This window comes from Chionomys nivalis, chromosome 2 (genome assembly GCF_950005125.1).
Source record: "Chionomys nivalis chromosome 2, mChiNiv1.1, whole genome shotgun sequence".
Taxonomy (NCBI): Eukaryota; Metazoa; Chordata; class Mammalia; order Rodentia; family Cricetidae; genus Chionomys; species Chionomys nivalis.
Genome location: NC_080087.1, coordinates 77,825,684 through 77,851,868, shown reverse-complemented (window position 1 = coordinate 77,851,868; position 26,185 = coordinate 77,825,684). Strand labels below are relative to the sequence as shown.

Here is a 26,185-nt window from a genome sequence, read left to right as displayed (position 1 = left end):
CCCGGCCCGGCGCCCCCCGCAGCCCCGGGCGCCGTGCGTCCAGCCCGGCCTTCGGCCCCAGCCTTGCGCCGCTCGCCCGGTCCGTGATCGCCCCAGCAAATCGGGCCGTCCGGCGCGCTTGCCCTCGTGCGCGCTTAGCCCTGAGCCGGCCTGAGGGCTGTCCGTCCCTACGGGCCGGGCCATGCCGAGTCGCCGCGCTACCAGAGCGTCCGCGCCCGAGCTGGGGGCCTTGGGTAAGCGGAGTGGAACGTCTGGGGCGGGGCTCGGGCTGGGGGTGTTCGGGACACTCGGAGTTATCTGCAGCTTCCCGCAGGACTCGCGCTTCGGTACGGAGAGTACGAGGGTGGCGGGGACACTGCGTGGGAGACGAGGCAGGAGGCAGAGGATGGTGAAGGGTCCTGCCCGAGGTACGGGCTAGGCGTCCCGCAACGGAGTGAGAAGGGGGCGGGGCCTGAGCCTGAGGCAAAGAAGGGGGCGGGATTCGGCCACCAGCGAGGGGAGGGGCGGAGCCTGACTCTGAGGGGGAGGAGCCGGGTAGGCCCAGGGGCGGGGCAAACTCCGAGAGGTCCGAGTGGAGGCTCCCAGTTTACCAAGCGGGTAATGGGCGGAGCCTAATTAAAGAACTGTCTCTGTGTTCTCCAGATTAGGGGACCAGGCGAGGCCTAAAGGCAAAGAAGGAGGCGGGGCTCAGCGACAAACTAGGGGAGGACGGGGCCTGACTTCGAATGGGCCGAATCAGGCCGAGTTTGACAGGAAATAGGGGCGGGGTCAGACTCTGAAAGCGCGAAGAGGAGGTGTGGGGCTCAGTGAGTGGGCGGAACCTACCCTGAGGAGAAGGGAAAAAGCCTGACCTGAAAATAAAGGGCGGAGCCTGGCGCAGGGATTGAAAAGGGGCGGGGCCTGCACGAGAGAGGAGGGGCGGGTTCTCCAGCATTAGGGCTGGGATGTCGCTCAGAAGGCGGAAAGAAGATGGGGTTTTCCTGGGGTATTCCTCCAAGTCTGACCTTAACCGGGAAAGTAGCAGATGTTGAATGGTGATGGCATAATCAGTGGCAGAATCGAAAACCCAGAACTTTGTCAAGAGTTAGAGAGAGAAGCCCGGCCTCACCGGAGCTCAGCAAAGAGGACGGGCCTCATTCAAAGGGCCGAGTCCAGGTGAGGACCGGGCCGGCTGAGTCTGGTCCTCTAGCTGCCCTGCCCTGTGTCATCTTGTTCATTCAGGTCTCCCTCTCCCAGGTTCCAGTGACCCTTCCTCGCTGTCACTGACGGCCTCCAAATCCGCAGGTGAGCTACCCTCCAGTCCCTGCCCATCTGCTTGTAGGAAATGGAGGGACCCCTAGAGAGGGATGATGAGCGCACCTACTTTGTAAACTGTGCCCCTCCATTCTGGTTTAAATGACTCCCTACGTGTCCATACTTCCAAGATGGTTAGAAACTTGTGTAGTGCCGGTCCCCTTTTCGAGGTTCCCCACCATCCAGAATCTGGGACCTTGGAACTGAAGTTCACATGTGATGTTACCACCCTCTCACTGGGTGAATGCACAAGTGACTTCCTAAACGCTCCTCAGTTTTCCTCATCTGTGTGATGGATGATGTACCCATTTGTTCTTTTGCGGGGCTGGAGAAAGTTGGATGAACTGATACTTGTAAAGCCAGAGGGAGCATTCCACTTAGCAGTAACTGTTAGTGGCATAGTCATGCTGAGAAGAACATAATAATAACTGTGTTAGTCATAAGTTCTCAGACCACGTGTGTTCAAATTACCTTGTTGAAAGAAAAAAAAGGACTGCTGCCCAGAGTGACCATGCATGCCTGTAACCCCAGTGCAGGAGAAGCTGAAGAGGAAGGTGGACACAAATTTGAAACCATTAAGGACAATGTAGTAAGCTGAAGGCCAGCCTTCAACTTCTCACTATAACTGAAGGGTTATAGTGAGACCCTGAATCAAAACACAAAATAGCCAGGTTGTGGTGACAAACACCATTAATCCCAGCACTCAGGCAGGTAGATCTCTGAGTTCGAAATCAGCCTGGTCTACAACATGAGTTTCAGGACAGTCATGGCTGTTACACAGCTCCGTTGGGAGAGAGCTTGCCTAGCATGCACAACATCCTTGGTTTGGTTCCCACCACTCTATAAAATGGGGTCTATTGGTTTACACCTGCAATTCCAGTACTTGAGAGGTAGGAATGAGAGGATCAGAAGTTCAAAGCCAGCCTGAGTTGCTTGTCTGTTGCTGTGACAAAACACAAGACCACGGCAACTTCCAGCAGAAAGTTTACAGTGTTTTGGAGGGTAAGTACATGACCATTTTAGCAGGGAGAATGGCAACAGGCAGGCGGGCATGGCGGGAGTGGTAGCTAAGAGCTCCTGTCCTGATTCCCCAGCAGGAGGTGGGTGGAGGGGAAGACTAGGAGTGGGTATGTGCCTCCTATGCAAGGCCACACCCACTGATTTCTCCCATATTGATTCACCAGTTGGGGACCAAGTATTTAAACATACAAACCTAGAGGAGCTGTTATCATTCAAACCACCATGGTGGGCAACATAGGAGACTCACCAGCACTCAGGAGGCAGAGGCAAGAGGATCTCTGAGTTCCAGGACAGCCAAAGCTGTCTTAAAAAACAAACAAAAAAAAGTTTTTTAAGAAAAAAAAAGACTGTCTCAAAGTGAACTAAATAAACAACAACAACAAACCTTAAGCGCTGATGTGTGGCACAGTGGTAAACTTTCGTTTAGCATGCACTAGGCCCTGCTTTCCACCCTGTCTTAGTTAGGGTTTCTAATGCTGTGAGGAGACACCATGATCATGGCAACTCTTTTTTTATTAATTAATTGATGCATACCGTGTTCTTCCTGCATATATGCTTGCAGGCCAGAAGATAGCACCAGATCTCATTACTGATGGTTGTCAGCCACCATGTGGTTGCTGGGAGTTGAACTCAGGACCTTCAGAAGAGCAGGCAGTGCTCTCTTAAGCACTGAGCCATCTCTCCAGCCCCCATGGCAACTCTTTTTTTTTTTTTTTTTTTTTGGTTTTTCGAGACAGGGTTTCTCTGTGGTTTTGGAGTCTGTCCTGGAACTAGCTCTTGTAGACCAGGCTGGTCTCGAACTCACAGAGATCCACCTGCCTCTGCCTCCCAAGTGCTGGGATTAAAGGTGTGCGCCACCACCGCCCGGCTCCCATGGCAACTCTTATAACGAAAAAGATTTTATTAGGTCAGGCTTACAGTTGCAAGGTCTAGTCCTTCATCCTCGTGGCAGGAAACATGGTGGCCTGCAGGCATACATGGTGCTGGAGAAGCAGCTGAGAGTTCTACATCCCAGTTGTCAGGCAGCAAGAAGAGAGAGTGATACTGGGCCTGGCTTGAGCATTTGAAACCTCAGAATCCACCACAGTGACATCCTCCAAGGCCACACCTACTCCAACAGGCTGCACCTCTTAAAAGTGCCACTCCCTAGGAACCTATGGGGGCCGTTCCCATTCAAACCACCATACGCCTTGAATATGGCAAAACATACACAGACAATACAAACACCTTTAGGTGTAACTTTTAGAATTTTTTTAAAGATTTATTTATTATATATACAGTGGTCTGCCTGCATGTGTCCCTGCAGACAGAAGTTGGCACCAGATCTTATTACTGGTGGTTGTGAGCCACCATATGATTGCTGGGAATTGAACTCAGGACCTCTGGAAGAGCAATCAATGCTCTTAACCACTGAGCCATCTCTCCAGCCCCCAACTTTTAGAATTTCTGAGTCTAAGTTTGGAACAACTTCTGAGAGTTTCAGTTTCAGGAACTTCCTGGGAGATGTTTTTCTATTAGATGACTATTCTCATAGGTCCCTCAAGCCAATCATGGTGCTGAATGCCTCCCGTCCCCTTGCTTAGGAGGCTGAGGCAGGAAGTTCTCAAGTGTGAAGTCATACCGTTTACATAGAGAGAGCCTACCTCAAACAAAACAAAACATCAGAGACATGATTTATTTTCTGAGATTTGATGACAGAGCTGGGTCTCACATGTGTGATACTCAGTAGCCTCAGTGGTTGGTCAGGTCTGGACTTCTCTCAGGGTGGACACTGGAAGCCTGGAGTGAGCATGAGAGAGGCTGAGAGTTTTAGAGGTGTAGAAAGGTGGGGGATGGCTTTGGAGACAGGGGTGACCCCAGTGCTGTTTCTGGACAGGAGCAAGCTGAGACTTGTGTGGTCCAAGACACATCTCTGATGTTTCCAAGGAGAGTCATTCCTGGCGTCATCTGTCCAGCGAATGTTTACTGAATGCCAGTTCTGTTGAGAGCCAGTGTGGGCATAGTCTCAGCCCTGTCCTTCAGGGCTCCCTACCCAAACGAGGAGGCAGGTCTATAAACAATTAAAGGCGGGATTATAAAAGGCAGTGAGGGCTATGAAGAGATCATGGGGTCAGTGATATTGAACAGCAGGGTGGGGAGAGGATGATGAAGTATGGCAAATGGAAGGGCAAATTCCTTCATTCTGATGGGCAGACACAGACCGAGCTCTGGGTACAGTGACGACGTGACAGGCACGGTCTCCTCTTCAGGATTCACAGTTGATAGTGTCACTTAGTAAGAGAGTCTCATACATAACAGGCAAGCTCTGAACTTCTGAAGCCCATGCCCCGCTTGGAAGTGATTGTGTTTGCTTCATTGTTGGAGATAAGTATCTAAGTTACTCAGGCTAGCCTGCAAGAGTTGCAATCCTCCTGCCTCAGCATCCTGAGTGCTGGGATAACAGCTGTGTACCTCCATGCCCAGCTCCCTGGATTCTGTTGAGGACCCCTAGGTAGAATTTATTGAGTATGGGTTTGGTTTGGTTGACACAAGGTCTCACTCTTTAGTGTAGGCTGTTCTGGAACTCACTATGTAGCCCAGGCTGGCCTCAGGCTCTGAGTCACATGCCTCAGCTCATTTGTCTTAGGATCTCTAGCTTCGTCCAGCATGGTTATCTGAGAAGGGCTTTTTCAAAACAGAGCGATTGAGCCGGGCAGTGGTGGCGCACGCCTTTAATCCCAGCACTCAGGAGGCAGAGGCAGGTGGATCTCTGTGAGTTCGAGACCAGCCTGGTCTACAAGAGCTAGTTCCAGGACAGGCTCCAAAACCACAGAGAAACCCTGTCTCGAAAAACCAGAAAAAAAAAAAAAAAAAAAACAGAGCGATTGGAGGTTGGCACTGTCAGGTTCCCTTTACTCTCCAGGCCTCAGTACACCCCATTTCACGGGAAGGGAGAGACCTTGGCATCTACTGATCTCACAGATCAAATGAGATAAGGGGTACCTGAAAACTGCTTTCTAAGGAGCAAAGTTCTGCTTCCAGGAGCCACTCCTTCCAGGAGAAGGGAAAGGGGAGGAGGAAAGACCTGGCTGATACTGGGATACTACAGGATCAGTCCTCAGCCAGTAGCCTTCAGAACTGGGTGGGACAGTTGGGTGACCCTCCTTGCTGCGGACTTCTGGGCTTGTTTGCTTCCTCTGACCTTCCCCTGTCCAGTCTGGGGAATGATGGGAAGTTGGTTTCGATTACTGAGTTTTATTGGGGAAGCGGCAGGACTTCTTCACTGGGTACCTAGTATGGTTGTTACCCTCTTCTCCTTCTGGGAAGTATGGGTAAGCCAGAGATTTGGGGAGCTGGACTATGGTGCAGAGTGGGCAACACCCTGGGTTTGGGCAGCTTCATGTTCAGACTATAGCAGTGATCTCTGGGGCCCAGGGTAGATTTTCAGGATGGAACCTGTTCATAATTTACCTAGATTGCCAGATGGGTCTCTGTGAGTTTGAGGCCAGCCTGGTCTACAGAGCGAGTTCCAGGACAGGCTCCCAAGCTACAGTGGAACCTTGTCTCTGAAAACAAAACAAAACAACTTGTGTTCATCATCTACCCCAGCCCCCCATTCCCTCTGTTGCTTTTCCACAAGTCTGGATAACAAGTCTGAGTGCTTTGGGAGGTGACCTTTGAGTTTCTTTGGGGATACCTTAATACTGGGCCCTCAACATTAAGAACTGAAGGGATAGCCCAAAAGAGGTAATGGAGATTGGGGATGGGAGCCCTAGCAAGTCCTCCTTGGGGACAAGGTGGGAGAGTCTATGTTAGAAGATGTCAAGCCTGACAGTACCTGAACTTCACCTTTCTTTTCTCTTTCTTCCACAGATGAACTGGGTGAGTATCAGGAGGCAGGTGTGTGGGAGGCTGAGGGTTCTGGGGAGAATGGGGGCAGGGCTACCTTGTTTGATGGGAGCAGGTCCTGATGTGATTCCAGGACTATTGAGGACTTGAGCAAGGTCATACTCCCAAGATCCAGAGCATTACGTGTTTGTTATATTTGTTTCTATTATCTATAATCTGTAATGGTCACTCGTGGATGTCATTGACCCTTCTTGGACCAGGCAGTGGGAATCTAGCATTGAACAAAGCTAAGTCACTGCCCCGCAGGAGCTACCAGTGTGCACTGGGGAGTTGGGAGACAAGAGAACAGAGAATGAGCAGGAGAAAGTGAGGTTGAGTGGGGCTTGCAAAGGGAGAAAGACACAGTTCAGGCAGGCACGCCTGCATCATGCCTGGAATCTCAGCACTCACAAGTCTGAGGCAGGAGGATCCAAGAGAATTTGAGTCCAGTCTGAGCTACATAGTGAGTTTTAGGTTAGCCTGTCTCAGAAAAGGGGGAGAGAGAATGGGGCAGAGAAGGGAGAGGGAGAAAGGTAAAGAGGCATGGCTTTCATAGAAATGGCAGCATAAAGTGCCTTACCGGTTGAATGAGGGGAAATCTAGAAACAAGGAAAGAGGAAGAACAAGTTCATGGACCAGAAGGTGACCGAGCTAGGTGGGAGCAAGAAACAGGAGGGGTGCAGCTGTTTTATCTGAGAGAATCATTTTAAGGAGTGTTTTGTAAGTTTGTTTTTGAGACAAAGTTTCAAGCAGCCCAGACTGAAACTGCAGTGGTGGTGCATGCCTTTAATCCCAGCGCTTGGGAGGCAGAGGCAGTGGATCTCTGAGTTCCAGGACAGCCTGTTCTACAGAGTGAGTTCCAGGACAGCCAGGGCCACACAGAGAAACCCTGTCTCCAAACAAAAGACTCAGGCTGGCCTTAAATAACAGACTACCTGAGGATGAGAATGACCTTGAACTTCTGATCCTTCTCCTCCTCCCTCCCTAGGGCTGGGATTGGATGCAGTGCTGAGAGTGGAACCCAGGGCTTCATGCCTTGGCATGCTGGGCCAGCCTTCTGTTTATGTGAGGCAGGATCTTGCCACATAGACCAGGCTCACAATTACCATCCTGTGGTCTTAACCTCCCAGTGATGGATTTACACATGTACACCTTCACACCTAGATGATGATGATGATGATCATGATTATCATTAAATACTAGGCATTGAACTAGGCCTCCCCCATGCTAGACAAAATTCTACCACTGAGTCACATTCCCAGCCCCTCACTGGGGGATTCTAGGCAGGGGTTCTACCACTGAGCCACACCCTCACTCTTTACTGGGGGATTGCAAGGCAGACTCTGCTGATGAAGTATATCATCACATTTGAGGCAAATTTTTTGTGGGGGACATTGTTAGCCTTGACTACCAAGGAATTGGGAGCCGTGGGAGGCTTCTAGGCAAAAGAGGTACAGGTTAGTACTACTAAAATCCCTCTGACTGGATGAGATGGACAAATACAAGAGGCAAAAGGCAGGAGAGGAAGAGAGCTGGCAACTGCCTCAATCCGTGAATGGAGCAGGGGCAGGAGGGGGAGACCACAGGGAAAGTAAATGTGGTTTTGAAACAGGCGCAGAGGTGGAAGTGCCCTGTGGAGTTCTGCTGGTAGCACTCCAGAGGTGGAGGCAAGAGGATCGCAGATCAGAGAGCAGCCTTGTCTGCACAGTGAAACCCTGTCTCAAAAACCCAAGTGGAAGGACTAGGGAGCCGGCTCAGTGGTTACGAGTACTTGTTCTCATAGAGACCCAAGTTTGGTTCCCAGTAGTCACGCCGAGGGTCTCACAGCTCCAGGACAGGCTGGGCACTCTTTGGCACACACCTGTATAAATACACAGACACATAACTTTAAAGATTTTTAGAGGTCTGGAGAGCTGGCTTAGCAGTTAAAATGATTGTTCTTCCAGACATCCCTGGTTTGATTCCCAGCACCCACATGGCAGCTCACAATTACTTATAACCCCAGTTCTAAGGGCTCAGATGCCCTCTTGCTTCTAAGGGCACTCGACCTTCCTAATGGTGCACAGACATATATGCAGGCAACACACACACACACACACACACACTAAATCTAAATGGGGTGGAACTTAAAGAAAATAAAGTGTGAGCCAGAATGGTGGTGCATGGATTAATCCCAGCACTCTGGATGCCAACCTGGTTTACATAGTTTGGGGACAGCCAGGCTATGTAGAGAGAACCTGTCTCAAAATACCAAAACAAACCACACAAAAACCAAGAGTGGTATGCAGTTATGGTGGTAGATCTCAGCAGAGGAAGGTGGTTCTCTGTGTTTGAGACCTGCCTAGTCTATATGGCAAGTTCCAGTTCAGTCACAGCTATACAATGAGACCCTGTCTGAAAAGAATAAACCAAAACCAGGTGGAGAAAGTGTGAGAAGAAAGGAAGGGAGCTTAGTCCCGTCCTTCACCGCCCTCACCTATTTGTCTGTCTGTCCTGCAGAAATCATCGACGAATACATTAAGGAAAACGGTTTCGGCCTGGACGGAGCACAGCTGGGCGAAATGCCTCTTTTGGTGCCCCGCGGGCAGGCCCCACTGAGCACTGTCACCTTGGGTCCAGCCGCACCACCTACTCCTGTCACACTGTCGCCATGGAGCTGCACCCTAGGCCGGCTGGTGTCACCGGGCCCGGGCCCACGGCCGCACCTGGTCATCACAGAGCAGCCAAAGCAGCGCGGGATGCGCTTCCGCTATGAGTGCGAGGGCCGCTCTGCGGGCAGCATCCTTGGGGAGAGCAGCACCGAAGCCAGCAAGACGCTGCCGGCAATCGAGGTGTGTGCGGTACTGCCCGTGCCGCTGTTGTACCTGGGAATAGGATCGTGGTGGTTCCACCCTGAAACCTCAAAACAACTTGGCTCATACTTATAAACCTCAGCACTTCGGGAAATTGGGGCAGGAGAAAAATCAGGCCAGCCTGAATCATATAGAGTGTAACCTTTTAAATATAACAACAGCAAAGACGAATTATATGATATGGGGTGGTTGTGTGAGGCTGTTCCAATGACAAACTAGTATTTATGGCCCCGAAGACAAGCCATCCAAAGTTACTTTTGCCGCTAGAGGGCAGCACTCACTCAAACTCCTGGGTGAAGTGTGTCACTTCAGAACTGCTTTCAGAGACTTGACGCCAGCAGGCCCAGCCACTGATCCGGAGCAAAGTTGTGTGTAAGAGATCAGTTTCTCTGTTGGATTTTTTTCAGTAATGGGCATTGAACCTAGGTTTTCATACTTGTTAGGCAGGTGCTCTACCGTTGAACTGCACCCCAGCCCCTCACTGGGGGATTCTAGACATCACTTAGTCATGGTCCCAGCATCCTCTTCCCCCTCCCCCTCCCCCTCCTCCCCCTCCACCTCTCCGTTTTTCGAGACAGGGTTTCTCTGTAGTTTTGGAGCCTGTCCTGTAAGTAGCTCTTGTAGACCACACTGGCCTCAAACTCACAGAGATCTGCCTGCCTCTGCCTCCTGAGTGCTGGGATTAAAGGCACATGCCACCACTGCCTGGCTTACGTTTTACTTTTTATTATGAGTCACATCCTCACTCTTTGCCCAGGTTGGCACTCATCTTTTTATCCTTCCTCAGCTCCCGAGCATCTGGAATCACAGGCCTATACTACCAGGCCTGATTTTTTTGTCTGTTTTGGTTTTTTTTTTTTTTTTTTTTTTTTTTTTGGTTTTTCGAGACAGGGTTTCTCTGTGGTTTTGGAGCCTGTCCTGGAACTAGCTCTTGTAGACCAGGCTGGTCTCGAACTCACAGAGATCCGCCTGCCTCTGCCTCCCGAGTGCTGGGATTAAAGACGTGCGCCACCACCGCCCGGCTGTTTTTGGTTTTTGAGAGGGTTTTTCTGTGTCTCTTTGGCTGTCCTGAAATTCAGCCTGTAAACCAGGCTGGCCTTGAACTCACAGAGATCCACCTGCCTCTCCTTCTGGATAGCTGGGATCAAAGGCATTGCATGGCAGGAGAGCAATCTCTAGCAGGGCCTTTTCATGATTTGTCTCTGCAGAAGAAATAGGGGTAGCTACAAGGGAGCCCCAGGGAGCTTGAATAGGGACAGGGGTCCAGCAAACACCTAATAAGGCCATGTCTTCCTACAGCTTCGAGACTGTGGCGGGCTGCGGGAGGTAGAGGTGACAGCATGCCTTGTGTGGAAGGACTGGCCTCACCGGGTACACCCACACAGCCTCGTGGGAAAAGACTGCACCGATGGCGTCTGCAGGGTGCGGCTGCGGCCTCACGTCAGCCCCAGGCACAGGTACCAGACCCTGACTCAAACCCCTGACTCTTTTTTTTTTTTTTTTAAATATTTATTTATTTATTATGTATACAATATTCTGTCTGTGTGCATGTCTGCAGGCCAGAAGAGGGCACCAGACCTCTTTACAGATGGTTGTGAGCCACCATGTGGTTGCTGGGAATTGAACTCAGGACCTTTGGAAGAGCAGGCAATGCTCTTAGCCACTGAGCCATCTCTCCAGCCCCAAACCCCTGACTCTTGACTCCAGCTTCTTCCCTCTGCTTGAGGAGACTCCAGAGGTGGACACTGCTCCCTGGGAAAGCCTGGGGCATAGGCATCTTGGCTGGACCTTCCTTGCTCGTCTCAGATGAAGGAGGAGTGTTAGGTGTGGAGACAGCAATGGCCCCCTCTGAAAACCTGCCACACCTGTCCACATCTGTTCCATTTTTGCTTTTTGAGACGGTCTTGCTGTGTAGTCAAAACTAACTTTGAACTTGAGATCCTCCTGCCTTGGTCTCCATAGGCAGGTACCAGCAGACCCATTTATCTCCGTGCTGTAGGGGGTCAGAGAGGAGACAGCGCAGGTGCACAGCTGCCCTGGCCTCCAACCTGATTTCACAGAGAACAGCTCGTGGGGATCAGTTCTCTCCCTCCACTGTGGGTGTCCTGAGGGCTGAGCTCAGGTAGTCAGGCTGCCTGGCAAAGACTTTACCTGCTGAGCCATCTAACCAACCCTAGTTTTGTTTTCTTTTGTTTTTTTGAGCCAAGGTCTCATGTAGGCCAGGCTAGCCTCAAATTCATGTTCGTAGCTGAGGATGACCTTCATTTTTTTTTCTTTTGACAGTCTCACTGTGTAGCCTGACTAGCCTGAAACTTGTTGTCTGGGACAGAGATCTTCCTGTCTCTGCCTCCCCAGTGCTGGGATTTAAGAGTATACCACCATACTTGAAATTGTCTCTGTAGATCAGGCTGGCCTTGAACTCAGAGATCCACTTACCTGCCTCAGTCATGACTGAGTGGCTGACCTTAAAGACCATTTTTTTACCTTGAACCTTTGACCCTCCTGCCTTTACCTGAGAGCTAAGAGCACCGTTGTAGCCATTTATTGAGTTTTTTACTTAATTATTTTGGAGGCATGTTTTCCTGTGCACAACAGGCTAGCCTCAAATTCTGGTTCCCCTGCTTCAGCTTCTCAAGTATAGAGAATACAGGCTTCCTTTACATCTTCTTTGATATAAAGGACCCTGGCGGGCATTTTCTTTTTTTCAAAGCAGGGATCTCTGTGTATCCCTGGCTGTCCTGAACTAGGCCTGTAGACCACGCTGGCCTCAAATTCACAGAGGTCTGCCTGCTTCTGCTTCACTGGTGTGCCACCATTGCTCACCGGCTGGTGTTTTATGTGGTAAAAAAGGCACGTTCTTGGTCTCACCTGACTCCTGGTGGCCTCTGAGAGATTCGAATCCCAGGTCTTTCCCAGTGCTCTCTGAGCCCTGTGCCTGCAGCATCTCTGCACATCCTGCTGTGTCCAGGGGAGGCTGCCTCTCAGTCTCTCCTCTTGTCTCCCTTTCAGCTTTAACAACCTGGGCATCCAGTGTGTTCGGAAGAAGGAAATTGAAGCTGCAATTGAGCGAAAAATCCAGCTAGGAATTGATCCCTACAATGGTTAGTGCCCCACCTGCTTCCCTAGCCACTTTCCTTTAGTTGGTGTTCTTTGCTTTCTCTTCTTCCTACTTTCCTTCCTCTCTCACTCTCTTCCTTTCTTTTTTCAAGACAGGGTTTCTCTGTGTAGCCCTGACTGTCCTGGAGCTCACGCTGTAGACTAGGCTACCGAGAATCCCCCCTGCCTCTGCCTCCTGAGTGCTGGGATTAAAGGCGTGGGCCACCACCACCCGGCTTCTTTTCTTTAAAAAAAAAATTACATGTCCTTTTTGTGTGTGTTTGTGTGTGGGTTTTGTGTGGTATAAACATGCCTGTGGAGGTTAAGGGATACCCTACAGATGTCGGTTTTCTCCCTCTACCGTGGGTCCAGCAGATGAAGTCAGGTTCTAGGGCTCTGCAGCAAGCGCTTTTACCTGCTGAGCCTTCTCACCAGCCCTTCACTTGGTTTTTCCTTTTGGTTTTCAAGACCAGGTCTCAGCATAGACCAGGCTGTCCTTGAACTCCTGTGTAGCTGAGGGTGACTTGAAATCCTCCTCAGTGCTGGAGGGACAAGTGTGCGTCTCCCTGCCTTGGTCCCCTTCCCTCCATCAGCCTGCTCCAGCAGCTCAACCGACTCCAGCCTCCCTTTGTCCTCCCCCAGCCGGCTCTCTGAAGAACCATCAGGAGGTAGACATGAATGTTGTCAGGATCTGTTTCCAGGCCTCCTATCGTGACCAGCAAGGACAGTTGCGCCGCCTGGAACCCGTCCTCTCTGAGCCTGTCTACGATAAGAGTGAGTCAAGGCTGCCATGTCTCTTGGGATTAACTTGTCATGGGTATCAGAAAGCCCGGATGAGCAGGGCATCATTGAGGTTTCTGGGTTTTCATTTTCTACATTTGCACAGTGGTTCAGTGTCCGCAGTCTTAGGGAAGCTGGGTCTGTACTTCTTCCATTCATTCTCTTTCCCTCCTGGACACGTAGTGAGGGCCATGACTCCAGACATCACATATGCAGATGGGCAGTGCCGTCATGTGTGCTTGTACAGTTTGCACCTTGTCTGGTTCTACAGTTATTTCTCTTTCCTTTTGTACTTTTTATTGAGTAAATTTGCTCCTTGAAATTCTGTACATATGGTGCATTAGGACTCCTCACCGTCCCTACCCCCATCTTAGCTCCTCCCACAGGTCCCTTCTACTTTCACTTCTTTGTGTTTTATTTTGTAACCCACTGATTTTAATTGGGACCCCTGTATGACCACAGCTTGGGAACTGTCCGCTGAAGCCACGTGGATTCACCTTTGGATACACAAACAACAACAAAATGACGGTCCCTTCCCCAGAACCCATCAGTAGCCAATAGTTCCTTTTGAGACAGGCCTCAATTGGCCTCAATTGTCCTTGTAGCTGGAGATGACCTTGAACCCTTGACTTCCTGCCTCCACCTCCTGAGTGCTGAGATGACCAGCCTGAACTACCAGGACCCATTTATTGAGACTCAGGCTTGTGCATGTTAGGGAAGTACTTGAGCCAAATCCCCAGGCCTGTGTTTATTATTTTAAGACATGATACCACTATGTGGCCAAGCAAATCAGCAATCCTCCTGAGTGGAGGAATCACAAGCATACACTACCATGCCTGACATCATACAGTTTGCTCTCGGCTTCTGCACCTGCTCTCATTGGCAGGAGTTTGGTCATTTGCTCCTCAACCATTCAGCAGTGTCCATGGGGAGGTACTGCTCTGATTGACGAGGTCTAGGCCATAGGATTACTGCTGACCTAAAGGATGGCTCATCACTCTGAGCTCCGAGTTTTCAGAGCTGCTAATAAAAGAAGGACCAGGAATATTGGTCAAGCTAAAGGAGTGTGCACTCCAAGATGTCAGGTCAGGTGACAGATAGACATGTGACAGGTGCTTGTAATTCCAGCCACTGGGGGAGGCTCAGGCAGGGAGAGGGTAAGTAAATTCAAGGCCAGTTTGGGCAGCTGATCAAGATTAATTTAGGTGTGATAAAAGATGAGAGCTGAGCCGGGCGGTGGTGGTGCACGCCTTTAATCCCAGCACTTGGGAGGCAGAGGCAGGTGGATCTCTGTGAGTTCGAGACCAGCCTGGTCTACAAGAGCTAGTTCCAGGACAGGCTCCAAAGCCACAGAGAAACCCTGTCTCGAAAAACCAAAAAAAAAAAAAAAAAAAAAAATGAGAGCTGTAGGTGTGGCTCAGCAGTAGAGCCCCTGCCTAGAATCCCCCAGTGAGGGACTGGAGTGTGGCTCAGAGACAAAGCACCTGCCTAGAATCCCCCAGTGAGGGGCTGGGGGCGTTACTCAATAGTAGAATTCTTATGTAGCAAGATCCTAGGTTCCATCACTTCCACTGGGGGGAAGCATACAAATAAACACAGTATTTCAGGTTGTAAACCCTCATCTGGGGACCTTGTGTCACCCTGGACAAGTCTCCCTGAGTCTGGGGGGTCTCCATTTTGGATAGACTCTAAGCAGATTTCAGAGGGGAGTTCTGGTCATTGTACGTTGTACCTGTCTGTTTGAGCATTCTGTGTCCCACCTGGAAAGGATGTCTTCCCTTTCTGTCTCTCTCACCTGTCAGAAAGCCCCATGATGTGATAACTGAATTGTTGATTTTCCTTCTGCATTCCTCCCCAGAGTCCACCAACACATCAGAGCTGCGGATTTGCCGAATCAACAAGGAGAGCGGGCCATGCACAGGTGGTGAGGAGCTGTACTTGCTGTGTGACAAGGTGCAAAAAGGTGAGAGGTCCAGAGACAGAGGGGGGTGCTGGTTTACCAGGGCAGCACTCTGGAGGGAGTCAGAGCCTTTGCTGCAGAGTCAGGCAGATGCAGGCAATGGCTTTGTTTGCTAGCTCATCTCTGCCAGGTATGGAAGCCATTGAGCTGACCAAGGGTATGCAGTGCTCTTTCAGGATGCTGCCACACTAGAAATGCAATTGCTCAAATGTTTTAAGAGGAGCTAGGGATATGGCTCAGTGGTAGAGCCCCTGCCTAGAATCCCCCAGTGAGGGGCTGGGATGTGGCTCAGTGGTAGAGCCCCTGCCTAGAATCCCCCAGTGAGGGGCTGGGGCGTGGCTCAGTGGTAGAGCCCCTGCCTAGAATCCCCCAGTGAGGGGCTGGGTGTGGCTCAGTGGTAGAGCCCCTGCCTACAATCCCCCAGTGAGGGGCTGGGATGTGGCTCAGTGGTAGAGTCCCTGCCTAGAATCCCCCAGTGAGGGGTTGGAGTGTGGATCAGTGGTAGAGCCCCTGCCTAGAATCCCCCAGTGGGGGACTCAGTAATAGGGTAAGTGCTTGTCTAGCATGGGTGAGACCTGAATTTCATTCCTAGGACTGTAATATATAATTAAACCAGTCTGATGGCACATGTCTGTAATCCCAGCACTCTGGAAGGTTGGAGCAGGAAGGCTTCAAGCCAGCCTGTTCTACACAGTGAGACTGTCTCAAAGGTCAAGCAAACCAACAACAAAAGAAGGAAAGTGTGAATGGTACAGAACTGACAGCCAGAGAAAGGAGGGACCCTTGCTTTGTCCCCAGTGGAATGGTCCTGAGTAGAGGATGGTTTTTCATTTTTGGTAGTTGGTTTTTCAGTTTTGTTTCCAAGCCTATTTGAAGAAGGGGCATTTAAAAACAAGCAAATGACAGGACATTGTCCCATCTTATTTGCTTTCTCTCCACCTGTTATGATGATGATCATAAAGCAAGAGGCTTCCTGGGAGTTTTCCAGTTCTTTGCTTTATGTTTTTATTATTGTTGTTATTATTTATTTTGTATATGGGTATTTTGTTTGCGTGTATGTCTGTGTGCCAGGTGAGTGCAGCGCTTGAAGGTGTTGGATCCCCTGTGACTGGAGCAATAGTTGGTTGTGAGCTGGCTTGTGGGTGCTGGGAACCGAATCCTAGTCTTCTGGAAGCAGCCAGTGCTCTTAACTCCTGAGCCCTCTCTTCAGCCCTTGTGTTTGTTTTTATTAGGAATGTTTGGAATCACAGGATGTGGTACAGGGTAGGCAGGGGCTCTATCACTGAGCCAGACCCCAGCCCCTTACTGGGGGATTCTAGACAGGGGCTCTACCACTGACCATGCTCCCAGACCTTCCTGGTGGATTTTATACAAGCTCTGTACCACTGAACTATGCCCCTAGTTCTTTTACACCAAATTTTGAGAGAGAGTCTCACTTAGTAATCTAGGCATACTTTGAATTCACAGTCCTGCTTTAGTCTCCCAAGTGCTGAGATTACAGCTCTTTGTCACCATACCTGTGTGATTTTCTTTTGTGTAGAGACCCTGGGTAGTTGGGTTTGTTGGTTGTTTTATACAGGGACTAACTGTTTCTCTTACTGTCCTGAAACTCACTGTGTGTACCGGGCTGCCTTCAAACTACAAAGGTTCTCCTGCCTCTGCCTCCTGAGTGCTGGCATTAAAGGAATGCACTGCTATGCCAAACGTCCCAGGGTAGTTTTATTATTTGAAATACTGGTTGGATTGGGAGGAGACTGAGTGAGTAGGGGCTCAGTCGCTTGACTTAGCTGTGTCCTCACCCTGACCTAACCCCACCAGAGGACATATCCGTGGTGTTCAGCACGGCTTCCTGGGAAGGCAGAGCCGACTTCTCTCAAGCTGACGTGCACCGGCAGATTGCCATTGTGTTCAAGACGCCACCCTACGAGGACCTGGAGATTGCAGAGCCTGTGACTGTCAATGTCTTCCTGCAGAGACTCACGGACGGGGTGTGCAGTGAGCCACTGCCCTTCACATACCTGCCTCGGGATCACGGTAACCACTCTACCCACAGCTACCCCCAACTCTGGAGACTAGGTCTTTGGCCTTGCTTGAGGAAGTATATCTCGGGAAGAATTAGAGGCAGAAGCCAGACCTGGGGGCAGTAGCTCTGTCAGTAAAGTGCTTTCTCTGCAGGCATGAGGACTTGAGTTCAATTCCCAACACCCACCCTGGTAGAAAGCCAGGCAGAGTTGCTTGTTCCTAGCACTGGGAAGATGGAGTCGGCTGGGTTCCTGAGACGTCTAGCCAGCAAGACCCAGGCTGACCAGAAAACTGCAGGCCACTCGGAAATTATCTCAAAACAAAAGAACATAATAAAGCAAAAAGTTAGATGACAAATGCGGAATGGCAACCAGGGTTGACATTTGGTCTCCGTACATGTATAACTGTACACACAGAGAAAGGTGAGAGAGAAGGTGAAAGCAACTGGGCTAGCCAGTACGAAGGCCTCAGGAAGGATCTACAGAAAACTGTGTTGAGCTTTGATCCTAATTAGGAATATAGAAACCTACTTGTATAAGTTGGTGAAGACCCAGTCCTCCTTTTAATGACTCCTGTGATCGAGTGTCATAGTGACTTCTATGACAGACTGTTATGATGACCTCTGGTTGTCATAGTGACCTCTGTGACTGTCACAATGACCTCTCTGGTTGTCATAGTGACCTCTGTGACTGTCACAGTGACTTCTGAGATTGTCATAGTGACCTCTGTGACTGTCATAGTGACCTCTGTGACTGTCATAGTGACCTCTGTGACTGTCACAGTGACTTCTGAGATTGTCACAGTGACCTCTCTGTCACAGTGACTTCTGAGATTGTCATAGTGACCTCTCTGACTGTCACAGTGACTTCTGAGATTGTCATAGTGACCTCTGTGACTGTCACAATGACCTCTGTGACTGTCACAATGACCTCTGTGACTGTCACAATGACCTCTGTGACTGTCACAATGACCTCTCTGACTGTCACAATGACCTCTCTGACTGTCACAGTGACTTCTGAGATTGTCACAGTGACCTCTGTTGTGGTTGTCATAGTGACCTCTCTGTCACAGTGACCTCTGAGACTGTCATAGTGACCTCTGTGACTGCCATAGTGGCCTCTGTGACTGTCATAGTGACCTCTGTGACTGCCATAGTGGCCTCTGTGACTGTCATAGTGACCTCTGTGACTGCCATAGTGGCCTCTGTGACTGTCATAGTGACCTCTGTGACTGCCATAGTGGCCTCTGTGACTGCCATAGTGACCTCTGTGACTGCCATAGTGGCCTCTGTGACTGTCATAGTGACCTCTGTGACTGCCATAGTGGCCTCTGTGACTGCCATAGTGGCCTCTGTGACTGTCATAGTGGCCTCTGTGACTGACTCTCATAATGACATCTGACTGTCACAGTAACCGCTGTGACTATCATATGACCTCTGTGACTGACCATCACAGTGACCCTTGTGGCCAGTCGTCATAATGACCTCTGACTGACTGTCACAGGGACCTCCATGACTGATTGTCAAAGTGACCTCTGGCTGTCATAGTGACCTCAGTGACTGATTGTCCTAGTGACCTTGGTGGCTGTCACAGCGACCTCTGCGATTAACTGCTGTTTGATGTTTTGATGCTTCTGCTCTCTCCTGAACAGACAGCTATGGTGTGGACAAGAAGCGGAAGCGAGGACTGCCCAATGTCCTTGGGGAACTGAGTAGCTCTGGTGTGTTCCTCTACCCCTGCCCACACCCGTCCCCAGGTTCTTGGGAGGGCCAGATGATCTGCTTGGGGAGGGTGGGTCGTCAGGGTAAGGAATCCTTACCTTCACCTTCCCCCAGATCCACATGGAATTGAAAGCAAACGACGGAAAAAGAAACCAGTGTTCTTGGACCATTTTCTTCCTGGCCACAGCTCAGGTGAGTGTGGAGTCTGCAGCCTCCTCCTCTCTTTGTGGGCAACAGGAAGTTCTTCCCGTCCTGTTTCTCTGTGTCTTTCTTCTTGTCAGAATTTAAAAAGAATATTTTATCTTATATGTATGGGCATTTTGCTTGCACATACATGTGTGTACCATGCGCATGCCTGGTGCTTACAGAGGCCAGAAGAGGGCATCACATCCTCTGGAATCATAGCTACTGACAGTTGTCAGCTGCCACGTGGATGCTGGGAACAGAACCTGGGTCCTCACCAAGAGCAGCCAGTGCTCTTAACCACTGAGCCATCCCCTTCAACACTTCTGATTTCTTCACCTCCTCTGAACACTTTCCCAAGGTCAGCAGCTGACCACACATCTAGCAACATGGAGTAAAAAGAATAAGGGTCTAGGAGCCTGGTAGTGGCTCACATCTATGGTCCTAGCACTCAAGAGACTGAGGAAGGGGAATTACCAATAGTCAGAGGCCAACGTAGTCTGCATACAGTTTCAAGACAAACCCTGTGTCAAGCATTACATCTCATGAAAGTGTAATTGGAAGGCTTTGGAGACAGAACAGAGGCTATGATCTCTTCAGGGAATATTTGCTATGTGACTTTTTCCAAGTCTCTCCACCTCTCTGAGCCTCAGGGATCCTTAGAAAAAGTCTTTTAAAAATTACCTTTTAAATTTATGTTATTCATTTCTGTGATGATGTGTGTATAATATGGGTGCATTGTGTCACAGCACATGTAGGAGGCAGACTGGATATGGTATTGCACACCTTTAGTCCAGTACCTGGGAGGCAGAGACAGGTACATCTTTGTGAGTTCAAGGCCAGCGTGCTCCACACAGCAAGTTCCAGGTTAGCCAGGTCTACATAGTGAGACCCTGTCTCAAAACCAACCAACCAACCAACCAACCAACAAAAATCTTAAAACAAAATACACAACCCCAACTTTGTAGAGTCAGTTCTTTTACAAGGGGATCCAGGGGTTGAACTCAGGTCATTAAGCATTTGTCGGAATATTCCCATCTGCTGAATGATTGCACCAGACCTGGAAAGATCAGCACAGATCTAGGCTTGGACATTGTCTTCTGCTCCGGGCTTGGCTGTAGCTGACTTGGCAGCTAGCTGGTTGTCTGGCATTCATTCCCAGGACCACACAGTTCAAATGTGCTGACACCTGTGTGGGGACCTCAGCTCCTGGGAAGTAGAGGCAGGAGGGCCAGAAGTTCAGGGCCATCTTAGCTACACTGTAAGTTTGAGACTCCTCTGTGCTGAACGGAAACCTCATCTCAAAAGACAGCATGATGGGATTACTGACTCTGGCATACAAGTGTGTCTGATCCTGTCAGGAAGCTAAGCAGGGTCAGGCCTGCTCAGTCCTGGGGATGGGAGCTGTCACTGCAATACATGATGCTGTTTTTTGTTTTATTTGTTCCAAGAAACTCTCTCCTTGAAACCATCCTGTTGGGGGCTGGACAGACAGGTGGCTTCCACTGTTAGAGCAAAGGCTGCTCTTTCAGAATATGGGGGTTCGATTCCCAGCCCCCACATAACATCTCACAAACACCTGTAACTCCAGCACCGAGGCTCTATTGCCCTCATCTGGCCTCCTTGGGCACTGCATGCATGTGGTGCACAGACAAAACACTCATGTACATACAAAATAGAATTTTCAAAAAAGACAGCCATCTTGCCCCAGGCTCTCCAATGCTGAGATTACAGGCTGCCATACTCAGCAGAAATAGTTTTTAAAAAAATTTTTTTTGAGACAGGGTTTCTCTGTAGCTTTGGAGTCTGTCCTGGAACTAGCTCTGTAGACCAGGCTGACCTCGAACTCACAGAGATCCTCCTGCCTCTGCCTCCCAAGTTCTGGGATTAAAGATGCGCTTCTCACCACCTGGCTTTGATAGTTTAAATTTTTCAACTAAATTAAACTTACCATCGTCTGCGTGAGTGCACATTTGCAGGACAGGGACAACTGTCAGGAGTTTTTTTCCTCCTTCCATGGAGTCATCTCTCCTGCCTGGGTGTGTTTGTGTGAGACGGGGTCAGCTTTAAACTCCCAGACATCCTCCTGCCTCTGCCTCTTGTTAAAGAAGAGTACCACCACACCTGGCCCTAATTTTGTTCTTACTTTGAGCCAGCATATCTGTCTAGCCCAGGCTAATCTGTAACACGTGGAACCCTGTCTCGGCTTCCGAAGCTGGGATTACAGGTATGAGCTACCCGGGCCACCAGAGCCAACTCAGTTATTTTATTTATATACTTTTAAAGTCTCTCACCCAGGCTAATAGTAGAGAATTGGCCTTGAGCTTCTGATCCTTCTCCCTCTACCTCCCAAGTTCTTGGGTTATAGGCATGTACTATTATCTGGGTTTATGTGGTCCTAGGGATCGAACCCAGGGCTTCAGGCATGCTAGGCAAGCACTTTCCCAACTGAGTTATATCCCCAGACCTAGATGAGTTTTTCCTTTTTCAGTTTTTAATGATTAATTTATTTTTATTATGTTCATTGGTGTTTTGCCTGCATGCATGTCTGTGTGAGAATATCAGGTCCCCAGGAACTAAAGTTACAGGTGTGAGCTGCCATGTGGATGTTGGGAATTGAACCTGCGTCTTCTGGAAAAGCAGCCAGTGCTCTTAACCAGTGAGCCATCTTTCCAGCCCCCCTAGATCAGTTTCTTTTTACAGACATTCAGTGACAGGCCCCTTAGCTGTGTTTGTGCTCACTCCTTAGTTTGCAGACCATTGCTGTGGGCTGCTTATCACAGGCTTTAAAAACCAGAGGCGCAGACAGGTGCCATGCCTCCCGCGAGATCTGTTGCTGGGGAGGGGAAGATGGACATGCAGGCCATCTGTATGGAGCAGCAGTGGTGAGTGTGAGCCTGGCAGCAGCTGGCACAAGGATGGAAGTAAGCTCATCTCTAGTTCTGAGCCTTTTCTCAGCATAGCCACCTGCTGGCCTGTTTTGACTATACACATATGTATCCATGTGCACTCGTGTGCATACACATACACACAAAAAAGAATAATGAGAGCTGAGCAGTGTTGGGAGGATTGTTTAATCCAAGTACTTGGGAGGCAGAGGTAGGAGGATTGCTGAGTTCAAGGCTAGCCCGGTCTACACAAAGAAATCTTGTCTTGAAAACAAAACAAACAACAAAAAGAAAAAGATGAAACAAAGGAATTTCTCCCCACTACCTCAACTTGCTTCAGGGCATCCAAATCCCAGTCAATTCTTAGTCACTCAGGGGCTGGAACCAGAGCCATCCCATCCTGGGGTTGCTGTACCATGACTGTCTCTGGTTTTCATGCAATTGGTATCTGTTGCACAATGACTCTGCCCCTTGTAACCACCAATCCTAGCCATCTCCCCAGCTTCTCTCATGGTTCCCAAGTCTCATGGCCCCACCCTCATTCCAGGTTTGGGGGTGAGGGGGCAAAGTCGCTAATGATTAAAAACGGGATTCTGAGCACAAAATCTGTTCAGACACAACCTCCAGGACGGCCGACGGGTTCTGGCACATGGACTCGTTTCTTTGAGACAATCTCATGTAGCCCAGGCTGGTCTTAAACTCACAGAGCTCCACTTGCTTCTGCTGGGATTAAAGGCATGGCCACCAGGCCAGGCCTTGGCTGAGGGCATTTCATTTTTAGGTATATTCACTCCAAACTTGAGAGAGAGTAACAGGCTGGAGTGTTGTTTCTCCCCAGGAGCTGTGGTGCTTGCATGTGCATCAGAGCCTTGGTCCCTTTTCATGCAATTTCTACCTCCTGGCCAAAGGTGGCTGCTGCAGCTCTTGCCATCAACTCCATGTTCCAGTTAGCAGAACATTAGTGAGCTCTGCTCTCCTTGTGCTGCTGTGAGAAACACGAAGACCAAATTGCAGCAACTAAGGGGAGGAGGAGGCAAGTATTTATTTCAGCTTTAGGTCCCAGTCCGTCACTGAGGGAAGTCGAGGCAGGAATTGAAGCAGAAAGCATGGAGGAGCACCTATCGCTGCTTGCTCTCTGGTAGACACTTAGCTAGCACTTTTTTTTTTTTTTTTTTGAGACAGGGTTTCTCTGTAGCTTTGGTGCCCGTCCCAGAACTAGCTCTTATAGACCAGGCTGGCCTCGAACTCCCAGAGATCCGCCTGCCTCTGCCTCCCGAGTGCTGGGATTAAAGGCGTGCGCCACCACCGCCCGGCTTAGCTAGCACTTTTATTTAGCTCAAGACCACCTGCCCAGGGAATGTAGCTGGGTGTCCTATGTTAATTAACTATCAAGACAATTCCATACAGTTATGACCCTAGGCCAATCCAATCTGAGCAAACCCTCCTTTAGAATTCCCTTCTCAGGAGACTCTGGGCTGTGTCAAGCAGACAGTTAAAGCTGACTGCTACATATGGCAGCATTGAACTCCAAGAGCTGGCAGGCATGGTGGCTCACCCTGTAAACCCAGCACATGGGAGACTGAGCTAGGACTGTGGTGAGTGTGCTGAGTTCTACAGTGGCTGCCAGGGCGTCTCTGTCTCTCTGTCTCTGTCTGTCTATCTCCCTTCCTCCCTCCCTCCATACCCACTCCACCATAGCTATACCCTTAGCCCTGCTCCTTTTGAGAACCTGGATCCTGCTCTGATTCTGTGAGTAGACAGGCTGTGACTAGCTGTTATTTCACTCATCGCCTTTTTTTTTTTTTTTTGGTTTTTCGAGACAGGGTTTCTCTGTGGTTTTGGAGCCTGTCCTGGAACTAGCTCTGTAGACCAGGCTGGTCTCGAACTCAGAGAGATCTGCCTGCCTCTGCCTCCCAAGTGCTGGGATACTCATCGCCTTTAATAATTTGCTTATTGGGGGCTGGAGAGATGGCTCAGAGGTTTTAAGAGCACTGGCTGCTCTTCCAGAGGACCTGAGTTCAATTCCCAGCAACCACATGGTAGCTCACAACCATCTATTGGTGTGCAAGCATACATGCAGGGCGGAACACTGTATATATAATAATTTTAAAAATAATAATTTTATTATTAAAGAAGAATGATGGACTGGAGGATATAGTTCCATTGTGAGAGGCAACTTAGCGTACAAAGCCTTGGGTTCGATCCCCAGTACCATGTAAAAACTCAGATGTGGTAGCACTTGGGAGGTAGAGGCAAGAGAATCCAGAGTTCAGAGATATCCTTGGCTATTTAGCACATTTAAGGTTAGCCTCGGCTACAGGAGACCATGTCTTATTTTTAAGGATTTTTTAAACGTGTTTATTTTGCATGTATGTGGGAGCACACATGCTCCACTCAGATTGCATGTGGAGACCAGAGAACATCTTACAGGAGTCAGTGCGTGGGTTCTAGGACTCCACTTGCACAAGTCATCAGGGCTGGCAGGATGTACCTTTCACCAGTGAGGGGTCCGGATGGCCTGAGACCCTGCCTTTAGTTTTGCTTATTTACTTGTATGCAGGTCAGGGTGAGTGTATGGCACAGGCATGCACCCCATGGAGGCCAAGAGAGGGCATCAGATCCCCAGGAGCTGGAGTTACAGGTGGATTTTGAGCCACTGGAAGTGGGGATGAGGAACCCAACCTTGTTCCTTTGCAAGAGCAGCAAGTTCTTAACCACTGAGCCATCCTTCCACCACTGCCTCCTTAAAGACAGGGTCTTGTGGAACTTGCGTGTTACACACACACACACATTTTGGGTTTTCTTTATTTTTTTTATTTTTATTTTTTTTGGTTTTTCTTTTCTTTTTTTTTTTTTTTTTTTTTTTTTGGTTTTTCGAGACAGGGTTTCTCTGTGGCTTTGGAGCCTGTCCTGGAACTAGCTATTGTAGACCAGGCTGGTCTCGAACTCATAGAGATTCACCTGCCTCTGCCTCCCAAGTGCTGGGATTAAAGGCGTGCGCCACCACCGCCCGGCACACATATATATATTATCTACAAAGGCAAACACTCATAGCATTAAAAAAATATGTTCTAGTGTGATGACTCAGTGGATAAAGGCAATTGCCATATGAGCTTGGACCTGAGTTCTGTCTCCATATAAAGGTAGCAGGAATGAAGTGACTCCACAGAGGTGAACTCTGACCTCCCATTCACAATGGCAGCAGGTTCGCCCACTCACACACATCATGCACACACACCCATACACACAAAATAACATGGAGTGGTGGCACTTCCTTCCTACTCAGGTTAGGGTTAAAGGCCTAAGATAGAATACATTTGCCAGGCGGTGGTGGCACACGCCCTTAATCCCAGCACTCGTGAGAAGAGGCCAATAGATCTCTATGAGTTTGAGGCCAGCCTGGTCTACAATGCGAGTTCTAGGACAGTCAAGGCTACACAGAGAAACCCTGTCTCCAAAAACAAGACAAAACAAAAATACATTCAGTACCATGGGGTCCAGGTTTCTTACTGCCTGGCTCGAGGTGGGTTCTAATCCAGCCATCCTCTCTTCACCAGGCCTGTTCCTCCCACCATCAGCTCTGCAGCCGCCAGACACTGACTTCTTCCCTAGTGCCATATCTCTTCCTGGCTTGGAGCCTCCTGGTGGCCCTGACCTCCTGGACGATGGCTTTGCCTATGACCCTTCTACCCCTGCGCTTTTCACCATGTTGGACCTGCTTCCCCCAGCACCACCACTTGCCAGTGCTGTGGTGGGTGGTGGGGGTGCAGGGGCCACGGTTGTGGAGTCTCCTGGCCCGGAGCCCCTGACGCTGGACTCATATGCAGCCCCGGGTCCTGGAGATATTGGCACCGCCAGCCTTGTGGGCAGCAACATGTTCCCCAACCAGTACCGAGAGGCAGCTTTCGGGGGTGGTCTCCTGTCCCCAGGGCCTGAAGCCACGTAGCCTTTGAGGTGCCAGAGGAGGTACTGGGTGAGGAGTGTGCTATAGCACACCCCATTCCCTGAGGCCAGCCTTGACCAGTCTTCCAGCTTCCTCATCCTGAATCGGACATCTACAGTGCTGGCAGGAAGCTAGAGAGAGCTCCGGTTCTCCTTGAGCCCATTTTACAGATGAGAGCGCCAAGTCCGAAGAGGAAAAGGGGCTCCTGCAGGAAGGCCCCTTCTCAGTACAGATTCTGAGAGATTGTACATAGGGGAGGAGGGAGCAGATCCCTGGCCCTCTTCCCTGATCCTGAAGGTGGGGGTAGGTTGTTTGTGCAGTTTTCCCAATAAAAATTAGTTTTTTGAGGCTTGGGGGTCTCCTCTTCTTTGCCTGAGAAACACTAGGTTAATTTGGAATTAAACAGTTGTGGCTGAGGGGCTGACAAGTTGGTTAGGCGGTGAAGAGCTATTGCTGCTCTTGCAGAGGCCCCAGGATCAATCTCTGCACCTACATGGCAGCTCCGAATGTGTGTTGGTTATTCTTGGTTATCAGCTTGACTTACATCTGTAACTAAAACCC

General features: G+C 49.8%; 1 protein-coding gene across 1 annotated transcript; it reads left to right on the top strand.

Moving 5' to 3' along the window:
- Window positions 1-26,134, top strand: Relb (RELB proto-oncogene, NF-kB subunit). Its single transcript, XM_057762131.1, has 11 exons — window positions 1-233; window positions 1,237-1,284; window positions 8,680-9,011; window positions 10,332-10,489; window positions 12,042-12,133; window positions 12,771-12,902; window positions 14,767-14,871; window positions 16,687-16,902; window positions 18,541-18,609; window positions 18,725-18,802; window positions 25,239-26,134. The coding sequence occupies exons 1-11, from the start codon at window positions 182-184 to the stop codon at window positions 25,625-25,627; spliced, it is 1,671 nt and encodes a 556-aa protein (XP_057618114.1). The 5' UTR covers window positions 1-181; the 3' UTR covers window positions 25,628-26,134.
- The last annotated feature ends 51 nt before the right edge of the window (window positions 26,135-26,185 follow it).

What these genes read in the sequence shown, in the direction of transcription:
- Relb (XM_057762131.1), top strand. Translation starts at nt 182, where the DNA reads ATGCCGAGTCGCCGCGCTACCAGAGCGTCCGCGCCCGAGCTGGGGGCC. An exon ending in AGACGCTGCCGGCAATCGAG is followed by an intron (nt 9,012 to 10,331) that starts GTGTGTGCGGTA and finishes GTCTTCCTACAG; the next exon opens with CTTCGAGACTGTGGCGGGCT. An exon ending in TCTTCCTGGCCACAGCTCAG is followed by an intron (nt 18,803 to 25,238) that starts GTGAGTGTGGAG and finishes TCTCTTCACCAG; the next exon opens with GCCTGTTCCTCCCACCATCA.